Source organism: Gossypium hirsutum, chromosome A06, assembly GCF_007990345.1.
Source record: "Gossypium hirsutum isolate 1008001.06 chromosome A06, Gossypium_hirsutum_v2.1, whole genome shotgun sequence".
Taxonomy (NCBI): Eukaryota; Viridiplantae; Streptophyta; class Magnoliopsida; order Malvales; family Malvaceae; genus Gossypium; species Gossypium hirsutum.
Window position 1 is genome coordinate 43515654 of NC_053429.1, and position 18734 is coordinate 43534387.

An 18734-nucleotide genomic window follows, 5' to 3' on the forward strand; every position below is an offset into this window, starting at 1 on the left:
TGGTTCATAATCTCCAATTGGACACCTTATACTCAGAATTTCTTCATGAAACTTTAACACATACTTATTTTCCTATCCTAGAACTCATAATAGTCATAAAAAAATTTTAACATCGGATTTGTGGTCCTGAAACCACTATTCTGATTAGGCCTTATTTCAGGATGTTGATTTCTCAAGGTTTCTTCGGGCTCCCATGTAGCCTCCTCTATCCCATGCCTATGCCATAACACTTTTACTAAGGCGCTTTCTTGTTTCTCAACTGTTTGACTTCCCGATCCAATATCTTGATCGACTCTTCGCCATAAGTCATGTTCGGTTGAATCTTAACTTCTATAGGTGATATCACATGTGAGGGGTCTGATCTATAACGGTGCAACACAGACACGTGGAATACGTCATGGATATTTTCAAATTCAGGTGGTAAAGCCAACCGATAAGCTACCAGTCCTATCCTTTCGGTGATCTCGTAAGGTCCTATGGAATGAGGACTTAACTTGCCCTTCCTGCCGATTCTTAGAACCTTTTTCCATGGGGATGCTTTCAAAAATACCTTATCACCCACTTGAAACTCAATTTCTTTCCCTTTCAAATCTGAATAAGACTTTTGTCTATCCGATGCCGCTTTTGAACAATCTTTAATTACTTTCACTTTGTCCTCGATTTCCTTAACCAATTCAACCCTGTGTAATTTATTTTCCTTGAGTTCTATCCAATACAAAGGAGTTCGACACTTCCAGCCATACAACACTTCATAGGGTGCCATTTTTAAACTCATCTGAAAACTATTATTATAGGCAAACTCAACCAAAGGTAAGTATTTTTCCCAACTACCTTGGAATTCTAGAACACAACATCTCAACATGTTTTCCAAGGTTTGAATCACTCTCTTAGATTGGCCATCAGTTTGTGGGTGGAAAGCAGTATTAAAAATCAACCTCGTGCCTAAGGCTTCTTGCAACCTTTTTAAAATTATGAGGTAAACCTCGGATCTCTATCCGATATGATCGATAAGGGTACTCCGTGAAGTCTCACAATTTCAGAAATATATAGATTAGCCAGTTTATCAAGTGAGTAGTCAATACGTATCGAGATAAAATAAGCCGACTTCGTCAATTGATCAACAACGACCCACACCGCATCTTTCTTACTCGGTCGAAAAGGTAAGCCTAATACAAAATCCATGGTAATTCGATCCCATTTCCACTCAAGAACCACGATAGGCTGTAGTAGTCCTGAAGGCACTTGGTGTTCATCTTTTACTTGTGGACAAATTAAGCATCTTGCAACAAATTTGGAAATATCTCTTTTCATACCGTCCCACTAATATATTTTCTTCAAGTCATTGTACAATTTAGTACTACCAGGGTGTACTGCCAGACGACCATTATGTACCTTATTCAAAATCTTATCAATCAATTTGGAGTCTTTAGAAACACAAATTCTATCTCGGAACATCAAGCAACCATCAGAATCAACCTGAAAATCAGATTCAGAACCTGACTCACACTGAGTTCTCTTGGCTTGCAATTCATAATCGTTACTCAGACCTTCACAAATTTCTTGAGGGAACATCGGCCTAGTTCTCAACTCCACTACGACAGTACCATCGTCTGATAAGGCTAACCGAGCATTCATAGCTCTCAAAGAAAACAAGGATTTTTTACTTAGGGCATCGGCGACCACATTCGCCTTTCCCGGATGATAGTCAATTATTAACTCATAATTTTTTATCAATTCTAACCATCTCCATTGCCTAGGATTTAAATCCTTTTGGGTCATCAGGTATTTCAAACTCTTGTGATTGGTGAATATTCGGCAAGTCTCACCATAAAAATGGTGTCTCCAAATCTTTAATGCAAACACAATGGCAGCTAGCTCTAAATCATGTGTCGGGTAATTTTTCTCATGCGGTTTCAACTGTCTGGATGCATAGGCCATCACTCTGCCTTCTTGCATAAGCACACATCCCAAACCATTCAAGGATGCATCACTAAAGATCATGAACTCCTTTCCCGGCTCAGGTTGAACTAACATTGGAGCTTCAGTCAACAACGCCTTCAGTTTCTTAAAACTCTATTGGCACTTCTCTGTCCATTCGAACTTAACATCCTTTTGTAACAACCTCGTCATTAGAGTGGCAATCATCGAAAATCCTTTAACAAATCGTCTGTAATAACCGGCCAAGCCTAAAAAGCTTCTGACCTCTGTCACATTCTTCGGCGATTTCCAGTCAACAATGGCTGAAATCTTACTTGGGTCAACTCTAATACCGTCTCCAGAAACAATAGTCCTAAAAACCTGACTTCACGAAGCCAAAATTCGCTTTTACTGAACTTGGCATACAACTGTTTGTCCCTCAAAGTCTGCAAAACAGTTTTCAATTGCCCGGCACGCTCTGCCTCATCTCTTGAATAAATCAAAATATCATCGATGAACACCACGACAAATTTATCCAAATAAGGTTGAAATATTCTATTCATTAAATCCATAAACAAGGCAGGAGCATTTGTTAACCCAAATGGCATAATGAGGAATTCATAATGGCCATTCCTCGTTCTAAAAGCAGTCTTAGGCACATCTGATTCTTTAACCCGCAACTGATAGTAGCCGGACCTCAAATTTATCTTTGAAAATACTGTGGCTTCCTTCAATTGATCAAATAGATCATCAATCCTTGGCAAAGGATACTTGCTCTTTATTGTCACCTTGTTGAGCTGTCGATAATCTATACATAGTCTCATCAAACCATCTTTCTTTTTCACAAATAACACAGGAGCACCCCAAGGTGAAAAGCTCAGTCTCGTGAAACCCTTATCAGTTAACTCCTGTAACTAAACCTTCAACTCTTTTATTTCTATTGGGACCATCCTATACGGGGCAATCGAAATAGGCGCAGTACTAGGAGTCAAATCAATGCCAAACTCTACTTCCTTAATAGGAGGTAACCCCGATAATTCTTCCAGAAACACATCCAAATATTCACGTACTACTGGTACCGACTCAATCCTTAACTCAGACTCTTTAGTGTTCAGCACAAAGGCGAGGTAAGCTTCGTACCCTTTTCTTATACATCTCCGAGCAGACATGGAAGAAATCACTGCAGGCATGCCATTTAATTCATCTAGTTCAACCCGAAGAACATTACCGTTCTCACATTTCAGTTCGATAAACTTTCTTCCACAATTCACTACCACATCATGAGTGGTTAACCAGTCCATACCAAGAATTACATCAAATTCATCGAATGGTAATAACATAAGATTAGCCGAGAAACAATGACCTTTAATCATTAAGGGGAAATTTTTACACACTTTATCAACTAACACATACTTGCCTAATAGGTTTGACACCTTTACTATGAATTCAGTATGTTCAACAAACAAGTTCATACCAGACACCAACTTCATGCAAATATATGAATGGGTAGACCCTGGATCAATCAAAGCAACAACAGGAGTTTCATAGATAGAAAATGTACCAGTAATTACATTAGGAGATGAGGCCTCTTCTCGAGCGCGAATGGCATAGGTCCTCGTAGGTGCCCTACCCTCAAGTCTCACAGGAGACTCTTTAGGTGCACCTTTAACACTCGGTTCACTACCTAGATTCCTCTAAGGTTTTCCCTTATTAGCAGTACTATATCTGACCTTGTTCCTTGGAGATTCCTTCTTTCCGTCCTCCCGGGGAAATCCCTAACAAAGTGATTAGGGGAACCACACTTGAAACAAGTTCTATCATTCTCTTGACACTTGCCAAAGTGGCGTCTCTCACATTAGGGACATCCTGATCTATCGGGTCGACCATTCCTAACACTGGCAATTGAGGTAGTTTGAGCTTTCAAAACTGTGTATTGTTTACTCTTATTCTTGCTCGAATATCTAGCAAAGGCATTAAATCGAGTAGTAAACTCTCTCAACTTCTTAGATGATGATTGAAAAGATTTGCTCAGTTGCCTCTTCTTCAAGTCTTGAGACACCAAATCAGCTTTTCGCTTTTTTTTGGCCAATTCTTCGGCCTTGCATGCTCTTTCGACCAAGACTACACACTCTTTCAACTTAAGGATGCCTACCAATAATCGAATGTCTTCGTTCAACCCGTCCTCAAATCTTTTACACATGATAGCTTTGGTAGATACACATTCCCAAGCGTATTTGCTAAGCCTCAGAAACTTACGCTCATACTCGGTAATTGTTATTTTTCCCTATTTCAACTCGAGGAATTCCTTCCTCTTTTGATCCATAAACCTTTGACTGATATACTTCTTGTGAAATTCCTTTTGGAAAAACTCCCAAGTCACTTTTTCCCTCGGTACAACCGACATGAGGGTATTCCACCACTGGAAAACGGAATCTCTTAAAAGAGACATAACGCACTTCATGCACTCCTCCGATGTGCCTAACAACTCATCAAAGACTCGGATGGTGTTCTCGAGCCAAAACTCTGCTCTTTCCGGATCATCATCAATGTTAGCTCAGAACTCTTCAGCCCCTTGTTTTCTAACTCGATCAACCAGAAGCCTTTCCCTTCTCACCATCTCAACAACTTGGGGAGTTAGAGGGGTAGGCTGAGGAATAGGAAGGGTGGGGGAGGTTGAACACCCAGGTTTTCCCGAACAAACTTAGTGTACCAATTATTCATCATGTGGAGAAAGGCTTCTCTGCCTCCTTCTCCTCTACTAATCGTTTCGAGTCTACTATCATTTGGTATTGCTCCTTCAGCAGGAGCAGGCACGTTACTCTCTACATCGTCAGCAACTGCTCGTTTAAGATTCATTTACCATATAAAACACAATTTCAATTGTTAGGAGTTGTCACACTATCATAATACACGTATGGCATGTATAGTTAGACTTCCAAACTCGCTACGTAGTCTTAGAACTGACTAAACCATAGCTCTGATACCAATAAATATAACATCCCTTACCTGAGTCCAACATCGAGACAGGATATGAGGCTTTACCGGACTTGAACATACACTACTATGTAAAATCGGTTAAAAAATTTTTGTTCAAATTTACAATTTATTCAAGAACATGCATATCGTCTTTTATATGGGTCTCCGAGGCCCAAAACACACATCAGGGGTGGTTCTGGACTAAACTGTGAACACAAGGACACGCCCGTGTCCCTATGTAACACCCCTAACCCGTATCCGCTGCCAGAACAGGGTTTCGAAGCATTACTACCATTTGCAGATCACTAAAAAAAATTAAAATACTTACCGATTCAATGCATCATATAAAATAAATATATTACCATTCAATCAACAGTTTGGCACTTGTATAAGCATCAAACAACAACATTGTTAGTATACTTGCACATATCTCATATAAAATCAACATTGATATATCTATTTTCTCGACATATCGCACTTGAGTTTAATAATAGTCTCAATTACATAATTTCCTTGTATCAGCATATCAAAGATAATCATATATGTACATGTCATGAAACATATCATGCTCTTACCGTTTCTTCACAAGCATATATCATTCATTTCATTATATCAATATTTTATGCTTCATCATTTCCATATATTTTATGTATATTTATTTTGGTAATAGCTTATATCAAACTTAACATAAATTATATTCCATGTACTTATACTTATTTCGTTTATTCATTTTCATAATTATTTCATACAACGCTTTTGTACATATATTTCCATATGACCAGTTCTTGTAAACATTTCACACAACCATTTCATATAACCATTCATCATCTGATACATTTTACCTGAATATCAATTGTTCAACAGATGTTATAGCGTCTCCCATCCACGGTCTTATTTATCTTTGACGTGATGCCATAGTGTCTTTCAACTATGGTCTTACTCATTTTCTGTCATGTTGCCATGGTATCTTTCAACCATGGTCTTATTCTTTTCATGTCACATTGCTATGGTATCTTTCAACCATGGTCTTACACATCTCATATCAGGTTGCCATGGTATCTTTCAACCATGGTCTTACACATAGGTTGCCATGGTATCTTTCAACCATGATCTTACACATTTCATATCAGAGAGCACACTCTCGCGAACCTCATCCTTACAGTGGGATTACCAGTTCAGGCTAAATCCCCTGTAATATAAACTCATAGAGTATTGTCGGGATTACCAGTCCAGGCTAAATCCCTTGCAACGACAATTACTCTAATGAGCTTGGATCTGAATTACCAGTCTAGGCTAAATTCAGACCCTAATTCGGATTACCCATCCGGGCTAAATCCGTTTTACACATATTCTTCGGGAGGGCTATATCAGGATAGGATCACCCATCCGGGCTAGATCCCTTTTACCGTCAATTCCTTTTTAGAGATCCATCGAATTTTCCTTTCATTCAACCGGGATTTCTTCTCCTTTTATCAAATTTATCAATGTTTCATAAATTTTCATACAATGAACATTCAAATTATATTCACATAAATAACATACAATCTCAAGCATTTAAGAATATAATTCAAGTTACACGAACTTACCTCATTGCTTGTTTATGTTTATAATTTCATTAATCAGATATCATTTCTTTTCCACGATCAAGTCTCATATTTGAGTCATCCGAATCTTTATAAATAAATTTGATCATCATTTTCATTCATTTCATATTCTAATGCATTTAATTAATGCTCTAGGCAAAATTACCATTTTGCCCCTAAACTTTTAATTAATGACGATTTCATCCTTAAGGTCAGGGAAATAAAATTTTTGCAATTTAATCCTTATTTCTAGCTATTATTCTCATATATATTGATAACAATCCATGAATTCTATAAAATATCAGAATTTTTCATAATTTCAACACTTTTCAATTTAATCCCTAAAACATGTTTTCCCCCGATCTTGAACTAAATTAATAATTTCATTCAATTTTGTAATTTAAATAATAAAATAATTCATTTCATGCAATTTGGTCATTTCTGACATGTTTACAAAATTGCCCATAAATTTTTACTTTTATTCAATTTAGTCCCTGAGCCTAAAATATGCAAATTAGCCATGCTAGATGAATATTCATACATATTTTTCCTCCTCCTCCTCTCCATTCCACATACTTAATGTAGATAACACACTTGTAAGTAACATTATCCATAAATTTTATTATTTACTTTTATGAATATTCAAGCTGTCTATCTGCATCATAGTCACTAAATTATTTATATCTAGATCTATAGAACTCCAAATTAATATCCGATAATTTTTCCTGAATCTAGACTCATATATATTCTTACCATAAAAATTTTAGAATTTTTGGTTTAGCCAATAAGTACAGTTTATTCTTTCAAGTTACCCATGTTCTGCTGTCTGACAGTTCTGACCCCTCTTCACCAAAAATTAATTATCTCCTCATACAGGATTCAAATGATGTTCTTGTTGTTTCTCTTAAAAATAGACTCATTCATAATTTTATAAATATAAATTTAAGCCCCTAATTATTTTTATTCAATTTTTTTATGATTTTTCAAAGTCAGAACAGGGGAACCCGAATTCATTCTGACCTTGTCTCACAAAATTAATTATATCTCAAAATTTACAAATCCATTGCTTACACTATTTCTTCTATGAGAAACTATACTAAATAAGATTTAATTCCATATTTTTTTCATCTTCTAATTCAATTTCTACAATTTATGGTGATTTTTCAAAGTTAGTCTACTGCTGCTGTCCAAACTGTTTTTGTGCAAGCTATTAATTACCATGTTATAACACCCTTATTTTCTTTTTCTACACCATTTCTCATCACTTTCTCTTATTTTCTCTTCACTAACATATAAAAAACATAGGACCTTATGTAAGAAAACTCTACTATAACATTATTTCCATGCTTTGTCAATAATAACAAACTTAAAAACATATTGAAATCTTGATATACTTACCTTGTTCTATTGATACTAATCTTTAACTTGATTTTCTCTCTCCTCCAGCTTCTATTTCTTGAATCCAACTTGATATTCTAACTCCCCATGTTCTCCTTAACATTTTTGTCTCTTGGTAGCTATGGAAATTCATTTGATTTTTGGGTGAAAATGGTGAATTTTTGGTAAAAGGACCAAATTGTAAAGAAAGCAAAACTTTCTTTCTTCCTCTCTTTCTCTCACGTTAGTGCATGGGAAAATATGGATGAGAATTTCTCATCTTTCTTTCTTTATATACTAATAAAATAATAATAAAATATCTTATTAAATTATTAATAAAATAATATTTATCTAATTAAATAATTATAAAATATCAAAATATCTCTAGCATCATTATTACTTTCTAGATTTCTCTCTCTTCCAATTGACCATTTTGCCCTTCATTATCTTTTAAAATTCCATCCTTGAGTCATCATTTAATTTGGTAAAATTACAATTTAGTCCCTCATAGTTCTTCATCTATTCAATTTGGTCCTAATTCATCCATTTTCCTTAGTTTCTAGATCATTCTACTTTTAAATTATTTACACTATTGGTCCTTCAACTTTTTCATATTTACACTTTAACCTCAAATTATGAATATTTACTCTTGTGCAACAAAACTTTTCTCACTTTTACAATTTAGTCCTTTCTTGAATTAATATATCATAATATACTTCTTAATATTTACATAACTCAAAATTTCCCTTTTTGTCACTTTATTTCCTTATTTTACTATATCAAGGATAATATCTTACTGTAAAAATTTTCAGGGTATTACACCCTAGGCCGTGTAACTTTTTGTTTATGACATCAATAGAAATTTAATATCACACGGCCAAGCCACGCGCACGTATGCTAGGCCGTGTGGCGAATGTAATTTTCACGTTTAAGGTGCAGACTTTACACGGCCTGGGCACATGCCTATGTCCTAAGGCCGTGTCCTCCACACAGCTTAGACACACGGCTGTGTCTCCACCCGTGTGTTTACTACCATGCATACTGACTTGTAAAACTAGGGTGAAGGGGACACACGACCAAACTACACGCCCATGGAGCTGACCGTGTGTCATACACAACTTAGACACATGCCCGTGTATCTAGCCGTGTGGACAATTTTGAGGCTATTTTCCAAGCCCTCTTGTCACCCTTATCAACCTCAAAACACACTCATATGCCAATGGTGGTTAACATGGCATAAAAGGGTTACTTAGACATCTATAACTTTAACTCATGCATGATAAATTCATATCAAGTTTATCTAATTGGGACTCCTTGACTTGTTAAGTTCATTCAACACATTTCTTTACCTTTATTAATATAGTGACCATACCAATTGGCATCATTTATCCATCAAACATAAATTTCACATTTTATAAACCATTTGGCACACACGATAAAAGTAATAACACATTTCATGCATGTAACAATATTTAGGGATTTCAACACAATAATCAATATGAGCCATATTTCATGGCCATCTACAAAATGGAATAATATACCAAAAGGAGCCATCACTTTGGCTAACAAATATGACACATATAACAAAATACTAAGTCCCCTATACATGCCATACTTAAATTTAGTAAACTAATTATACCCCAAAATATTTTTTGATAGTGTGACTCAAGCTCCGATGTCCACGATCCCCGAGCTAGCTTGACAATACTAAAAGAAAATAGAAAGGAGAGAAGGGTAAGCACAGGGTTTAGTAAATTGCATGTAAATAAATAACAACATAAGTTAAGATATTCATGGATTAAACATATTATCAATTATCACCACAATATCATACTACACACACGAGCGTAGTCAAAATCAATATTAAATGTCTTTAAACATCTAGCTTATCTTACTCCTTTCCACTTATGCCAAATTTCCCATCATGAATCAAGTTCAATACTCATGAGGTTTACGTACATACCTATATCGTACATTCTTACTCTTATCACTCCACTTCTTAACCCAACATCTTGAATGGCCTGTTGAACCACCAGAATACTAAAGGACACTTGGTATTGTCATACACCAATTAAAGTACCAATGCCATGTCCCTGACATGGTCTTATATGAATCCACATATCAACGCTGATGCCATGTCCCAGACATGGTCTTATACTGGCACACATATCATCGCCGATGCCATGTCCCACATCTGGTCTTACACTGGCACATATATCATCGCCGATGCCATGTCCCACACATGGTCTTACACAGGCACATATATCATCGTCGATGCCATGTCCCAGACATAGTCTTACACAGGCACATATATTATCGTCGATGCCATGTCCCAGACATGGTCTTACACTGGCACACATATCACCACCGATGCCATGCCCCAAACATGGTGTTACATAAGAACATTTAGCACGGTGTCACGACATCCAATTCTTAAGTATTCCTTTGGGTCACCCGGGCTTCCGAGACACAAGGCTATTGCTAAACTTCCATTGGATCATCACAAGTCAATTTTATTAAAGCATACATACATGTATCATATAATGTCAAAAATTAAATACGTAATATTGGAGTTGTTGAATTACTTACACACAACTTACATCGGTGCCAAAATATGACAAATTTGTGATTTAGTCCACAACCTTGCCTTTTCCTCGGTCAAGTTCTATCCCTCATCCCTCTTGATCTATAATAGCAAATTTAGCATATTTAATACACGCATTATTCATTTCAGTCCAAAAATCACGATATGGTAAAATTACAATTTTGTCCCTAAAATTTTACAAAATTATAAAATTGCCCCTAGGCTCGTAAAATGAAAAGTACCCGTTTTTCTCATTATTCAAGCCTAACCGAATCATTTTCCCTCTTATACCAACCGAAATTTTTCTTTTATTCACACATTTACACATAGTTTCTATAACTTTTACAATTAGGTCCCTTTTATCAATTTCGCCAAAAACCACCTAGTAAAAGTTGTTTATCACACCTCAAACCTCCATATTCTTCCATTAAACATCAAAGCACAAGCATGTCATTCATGGTTATGTTTTTGAACATGAACCCTAGCTCAAATTAAAGGTAGAAATAGCTAAATCGAGCTACGAGGATTTTAAAAATATAAAGAACATTAAAAACAAGGCTAGAATGCACTTACTTTGAGCTTGAAAGGTGAAAGAAACCCTAACTATGGCTTCTTATGAAATTCGACCAAGGTGGATGAAGATGGACACAAATTTTGACTATTTTTCCCTTTTAATTCTTTTATTAACAAATGGACCAAAATGCCCTTCCATTATAACTTTACTATTTTATCCCTCCTATGTCCATTTTTGTCCATAATGACATATAATGGTCTAATTTCCAAACAAGGACTTCAAATTTCAAATCTCATCACAATTAAGCCCTTAAATCAACTAGAACACATGTTTTTCACTTACTGCAATTTAGTCTTAATAACTCAATTAGACACTTTATCGGTAAAATTTCTCATCGATATTTTCACATAGGCATGCATATATATCATAGATCATCAAATAATCATAAAATAATTATTTCTATTTCAAATTTGTGGTCTTGAAACCATTATTTTGACTAGGCCCTAATTCAGGATATTACATGTAAGACCATGTTTGAGACATGGCATTCGTACTTTATTTGATGTACGATAATCCCGAGCATCCTTTAATATTTCGGGTGGTTCTACGGGCCATTCAGCTTTTGGGTTAAGAAGTGGAGTGATATGAGTAAGAATGTAATGTACAGGTATGTACGTGAATCCCATGAGTATTGAACTCGATTCATGATGGGAAATTTAGCATGGGTAGAAAGGAGTAAGTTAAGCATGATGTTTAATGACATTTAATGTCAATTCTGACTATGTTCATGTGTGTAATATGATATTATGGTGATAACTAATAACATGTTTAATTCATGAATATCTTGACTTATGTTATTTATTATTTACATGCAACTTACTAAGCCTTATGCTTACCCTTCTCTCTTTTTCCCTTTTCTCTTAGCATCGTCAAGCTAGCTCGAAGGTCGTGGAAGTCAGAGCTCGAGTCACGCTATCAGCAAATCCTTTGGGGTATATTTGGTTTAATGCTTTTAAGTATGGCATGTATAGGGGACTTAGCATTTAGTTATATGTGTCATATTTTTTAGCCAAAGTGATGGATCCTTTTGGTGTATTATTCCATTTTGTATATGGCCATGAAACATGGCTCATTTTGTGACAGCCCTAATTTGGCCCTAGTCGGAAAGTGGTTTTGGGATCACAAAACCGAGTCCCAAAAATAATCAAATGTTATATTATGTGTTTATTTCATGTGAAAGTGCATGTGTGAAAATCCCATGCTTTGATTCTGCCATTTGTGAGTGAAATTATGAAATAGGACCTATGTGAAAATTTTTGAAAATGCTATAGGCTAATATGTAGTGGCCTAATAAATAGTAGTGCAAAATAGGAGGATTTGCATGTCAAACTCCCCATTTTATGTGTAGTGGCCGGCCATGGTGTTAATGGTAGACAACATGTGCAAATTTTTTATTGAAGTTATGGCATAAGTATGGCACAAATAATATATGTTATTTTGTGTCATAAAATGTTTAGTAATAGAATAACAAAAAGGAAGAAAAGGAAGGTTTTTGTTCATTCTTGTTCATGAAAGCTGAAAATAGAAGAGAAAGGAGAGGAAAAGAGCTCTTGAATGTTCGGTCACTTGGGGAAGAAAAATCCAAGGTAAGTTCATGGTAGTTTGCTTCTATCTTGATGTTCATGAGTTCTTCTTGATTCTACCCTAACTCATGAAGCATATTTTGATTTTTGGTTGTGTTGTGAGCATTCGGTCATGAATCAAAATGAAGGAAATGGTTGTTGTTTCATGTCCTTTTGATGAAAAATGGAAGATAGGTGAAGTTGAGCCAAGCAAATGAGCATGCATGTGCCTTAGATGCTAAGGGAAAAATCGGCTAACATGTTGTGCTTTAAAATGATGAAATGAAGATTATGCTTAAGTAAAATTATAGATATGTGATGACTGATTGGTGATATGCATGTTTAAATAACATGCATGCAAGGTATGTGTGAAAGAGTGATTTGGTAATAAATCTGTTTGGGATAGCAGCAGTAATATGATTTTGGAAAAACACCATAAATTGTGGGAGATGAGTTAGAAGCTGAATAAATTATTTAATTAAATATTAATGAGTCTAGTTTCTTATACAACAAACCGTGTAAGCAAAATAATTTCCGATAATGAGATATTTGAAGTGATGTGGGACAGGGTCAGAATGACTTCTAGATCCTCTGTTCTGTCTTTATAAAATCATTATAAATTGTACAAAAATGTTCATAAGATGAAATTTATATTATTAGTCTCTTTAATGAGTCTAGTTTCAAATTAAATAAATGAGAACATATTTTGAATTCTGTACAATGAGAAATTTGATTCGTAGTGAGGAGTGGTCAGATTAGTCAAACAGTGAAACAGGGGAAACTTTAAGAAAAATATGGTATTTATTGGCCAAACCAAAAATTCTAAAAATTTTATGTATGAAAGATATATGAGTCTATCTTTAGGGAAAATTAACGGCACTTCATTTGGAGTTCCGTAGCTCCAGTTATAAATGATTTAGTGACTATTGCTCAGGAAGACAGCTTGCAGTGAAATTATGATTATGTGGTAAACATTGACAAAATTTTGTTAATGAGTTGCTTATTGATTTCTTATAAGCTTACTATGATCAGTAGGTGTGAAACTTGAATATATATATGTATATATTATATTTTGAAAGTGATGCTCAAATAGTCGAATAATGACTAGTTTAAAATCTTTGAATTTAAGCTCAAGAGGAGGGGCAAAATTCGGATAAAGGAAAAGAGAAAGTAATCGAATAGCCGTTGTAATCGTTCGGCAACATTCAAGGTAAGTTCTTAAGTGTTTAAGCTTGATTCCTTTTTATATGCCCAAGAGTTAAATTAATATGGAAAAGGGAATGTAAATTTTATTTAGTTAATGTGCCGAATATGTAATGATTTAAGGCTATAAGCCGATTATGGCTATTATGCTTAAGTTGAATTGGATTTGGAAATTTGATGCACTAAATGAGTGTTACAATGAATAAATTGTGCCGTATATGTGCTGGTGGAGATATCACAATTTGTGATTATTAAATACCTAAAGGAAACCATGATGTGTATAAAATTATTATTATTAGTCCTTTGTGGTAGCCGAATATGGCTTGGCACTAAAGTGATTAAATGTGAACTTCGATGAGGTAAACTATTAAAAGTGTGGTGCTATAAGACTATGGGCTAATACGATATGTGGATTCGTTCCGTAAAGTAAATTATTAAGGTATGTGATATGTACTTATGCATGTTAAATCGATTGGAATTGAATCATGAATGTGAATTGCGAAGCATAGGTAAAAATGCCTATGACATATATGTGAGTAAGGGTAAAACCATTGTAAATTATCGATAAGGATGGGCTATGTGCGGAACCATCTTATAATTGCTAATTTGAAAGGTTGTGTGTGAATCAATGAGCAATATGTATATATTAGATGAATCGTGACCTTTTGGTTCTACTTGAATTAAGTTGTGCGATAAATAATTTATGTATATGACTTATAGTCGAATGGCCACTATGGGTTAAGTTTGAATGGTGAAATGGATATGTGGTATTTATGAATGACTTTTGAATCGAAATGTAAACGATGGTGTTCATATGGAGCTTATACCCGAATGTTGCAAATGACTACGAATGTGATATGTTGAATGAGATGTATTAATATATGATTAAATATGCATGATATTTGATGTGTATTTGGGTTAAATCCCGCAGGCTTCGTGGTGGTATTATATCCGGGATAAATCCCGCAGGCCTAGTGCTGGTATTATATTCGGGCCTTCGTGCCTAGTAGGCTTAGTGCCGGTGATGTGTATTCGGGCCTTCGTGCCTAGCAGGCTTAGTGCCGGTGATGTGTATTCGAGCCTTCGTGCCTAGCAGGCTTCGTGCCGGTGATGTGTATTCGGGCCTTCGTGCCTAGCAGGCTTCGTACCGGTGATGTGTATTCGGGCCTTCGTGCCTAGCAGGCGTAATGCCGGTGAAATGATATGTTATGTGAATTCGGTGTTCCTTGTAAGATAAGGCTTTAGCCGAATGTTAAAGATGAAATGATAGTGTATTGTATCATGCTTATATGGCATAATGGCAAGTATAACATGTTGGTAAAAATGCAATATGCTTTTATAATCGAATGATAAGTTTGAAATGAACGTGAGTGAAATGTTATGCATAAGCTATCAAATGCTAAGTGTGAAAATGAGATGAAAGAAAAGTGTTTGAGATGTATAATTATACACGTTCGAATGATGTTAGTACTTAATTGATATGAATATGTTATATGGAACTTGTTGACTTGATTATTCGGGCCTTTGAGCTTAGCAAACTATAATGCCGGTGAGATACTATTCGGTCCTTCGAGCCTAGCAGGCTATAATGCTGGTGAACTGATATCGGGCCTCGAGCCTAACAGGCGAAATGCCGGTGATTTGAGAAAAGTCCATGACTAAGGGACCTCGTGTTAGGCTGACAAATGAATACATTCAGTATGTTAAGTGGGCCAAGTACGCATTATGTACTCATATGTGAGTTTGATCTACAATGAATCATAATCGTGCATTGTGATACATACGTGAATAAATGTTATAAATATAACTATGATCATGATACACCAGGTCAGGGTGTGAAAGTATGTGAAAGTATTCGATTTAATTATGTTATACGAATTCAGTTTAAGTGTGATAAGAATGCTGAACGTGCATTATGTGTTTGTGTGTACTCAGCCAGATGGCAATATACCTAGAATATAGCCACTTAAGAAATTAAATAATCGAAGTATAATTGCGTTTATTTGTTTGCATTGCTTAAGACTTTCTAAGCTTATTAAAGCTTACTCCATTGTTACATTCCTCTATTTTATAGATTGTTGACTTCGGTTACCTGCTCGGGTTGGAGTTCGCCGAAGATATTATCACACTGTCGAGCTCACACTATTAGTGTAAGTAAATCCTAGTATTTCGAGTCTATGGCATGTATAGGGTTTTAATGTTGAGTATGTGATAATATAATTTAGCCAAAGGTGTTGGCTAGTGATGTTTTGGGCCTCGTAAGCCCATATATGGGACATATTGCATGTGAAAAGAAAAGTTTTAAATTGATTGAAATTTTTCGGCACTATTTTTGTGTGATTGACTGAGTTTAAGTCGGGCAAAACCTCGAACCCTGTTCCGACGAGGGATACGGGCGAGGGGTGTTACACATTTTGATTATTGGATTGAAATCCCTAAATATTGAGACATGCATGGGATGTGTTATTATTTGTGTGGTGTATGCTAAATTGGTTGCTAACAATGAATGATAAAAGGTGGAATTCATGCTTTATGGATAAATGATACCAATTAGCATAGTCATAATATAAACAAAGGTAAAGAAATGAAATGATTGAACTTGTCAAGTGGGGAGTTTTAAACCTGTATACTTTGATATGTGAATGTCATGCATGACATAAAGTTTTGGAGGTCTAAGAAACTCAACCATTGCCTAATTTATCACCATTGGTATGCAAGTGTGTTTGTGTTGTTGTGGGTGACAAGAGGGCTTAGAAATTAGTCTTCAAATTTGTCCACACGGGTAGATACACGGGCGTGTGTTTGGACAGTGTGTGACACACGGTTAGCCCCATGGTCGTGTAGTCTGGCCGTGTGCCTGTTGCACCCTAATTTCACAAGTCAGTATGCATGGTAGTAAACACATGGGTAGAGACACGGCAGTGTGTCTCAGCCGTGTGGAGGACACGGGCGTGTCCTTATGTCCACACGAGCGTGTGACCCTATTTTATGAAATTTTTTATAAAGTTTATGGCTTAGTCCTGAATCGCCCCCGATCTATGTTTTGGGCCTCATAGGCCCATATAAGGGACGACATGCATGTTCTTGGATAAATTTTAAATTTGAACAAAATTTTATGGCCCGATTTTTCATAGTAGTGTATGTTCAAGTCCGGTAATGCCTTGTATCCTGTCCCGGTGTTGGACAAGGGTAAGGGGTGTTACATTTATTGGTATCAGAGTTACGATTTAGTCAATTCTAGGACTACGTAGTGAGTGTGGAAGTCTAGCTATACATGCCATACGTATATGATGATAGTGTGACAACTTCTGACAATTTAAATTGTATTTTATATAATAAATGGATCCCGGACGAGCAAGTGCTGACGATGTAGAAAACAACGCGCATGCTCCCAAGACTACCTTTAGAATGAGGTATGGCCACTACAAATTCCTTGTTATGCCGTTTGGGTTAACGAATGCTCCTACCGTGTTTATGGATTTAATGAACCGAATATTTTGGCCATGTTTGGACAAGTTTGTTGTTGTGTTCATCGATGACATCCTGATTTATTCAAAAGATGAAGTAGAGCATGTTGAGGACTTGAGAACCGTATTGCAAACTTTGAGGGACAAACAATTGTATGCCAAGTTTAGTAAAAGTGAATTTTGGCTTCGAGAAGTTGGATTTTTAGGATACATTGTTTCAAGAGACGGTATTAGAGTTGACTCGGATAAGATTTTAGCCATTATTGATTGGAAACTGCCGAGGAATGTGACAGAGGTCAGAAGCTTTTTAGGCTTGGTAGGTTATTACAGAAGGTATGTTAAAGGGTTTTCAATGATTGCTACTCCAATTGGAAAAGGATGTTAAGTTCACATGGACGGAGAAGTGCCAACAGAGTTTTGAAAAACAGAAAGCGTTGTTGACTGAGGCTTTGGTGCTAGTCCAGCCTGAGCCGAGAAAGGAGTTTGTAATTTTTAGTGATGCATCCTTGAATGGTTTGGGGTGTGTGCTTATGCAGGAAGGCAAAGAAATAGCCTTTGCATCTAGAAAATTGAAACCACATGAGAAAAATTACCCGACACATGACTTGGAGCTGGCCGCCATTGTGTTTGCGTTGAAGATTTGGAGACACCATTTGTATGGTGACACATGCCGAATATTCACCGATCACAAGAGCTTGAAATACTTGATGACTCAAAAGGACCTAAACCTAAGGCAACAAAGATGGTTGGAGTTGATAAATTATTAAGAGTTAATAATCGACTACCATCCGGGAAAGGCGAATGTAGTCGCTGATGCCTTAAGTAGAAAATCCTTATTTGCTTTGAGAGCCATGGATGCTCAGTTGACTTTGCTAGATGATGGTACAGTCTAGCAGAATTGAGAGTTAGTCTGATATTTCTCCAAGAAATTTGTGAAGCCCAGAGAAATGACAATGAATTGTAAGCTAAGAGAACTCAATGTGAGTCAGGTTCTGAATTTGATTTTCAGGTTGATTCCTATGGTTGCTTGATGTTCCCAAATAGGATTTGTGTTCCTAAGGATACTGAGTTGATTCGTAAGATTTTGAATGAGGCACAAAATGGCCGTCTGTTAGTACACCCCGGTAGTACAAAAATGTACCATGATTTGAAGAAAATATATTGGTGGAACGGTATGAAGAGAGATATTTTTGAGTTCGTTGCAAGGTGCCTAATTTGTCAACAAGTGAAAGCTGAGCACCAAGTACCTTCAGGATTGCTACAACCTATCATGGTTCCCGAGTGGAAATGGGACCGTATTACTATAGATTTTGTAACAGGCTTACCTTTGACACCAAGTAACAAAAATACAATATGGGTTGTAGTTGATCGATTGACTAAGCTGACTCATTTTATCCTAGTACGTACCGACCACTCACTCAATAAATTGGCTGAGTTATATATTTCTGAAATTGTGAGACTTCACGGAGTACCTTTATGGATTATATCAAA

General features: G+C 36.1%; 1 protein-coding gene across 1 annotated transcript; it reads right to left on the minus strand.

The window, feature by feature from the left end:
* Window positions 1–235: 235 nt before the first annotated feature.
* Window positions 236–3804, minus strand: LOC107963035 (uncharacterized). The gene is made up of 6 exons (XM_016899635.1): window positions 3648–3804; window positions 3479–3601; window positions 2838–3280; window positions 2203–2298; window positions 1393–1689; window positions 236–520 (listed from the first exon to the last, which is right to left on the minus strand). The coding sequence occupies exons 1-6, from the start codon at window positions 3802–3804 to the stop codon at window positions 236–238; spliced, it is 1401 nt and encodes a 466-aa protein (XP_016755124.1).
* Window positions 3805–18734: the final 14930 nt, after the last annotated feature.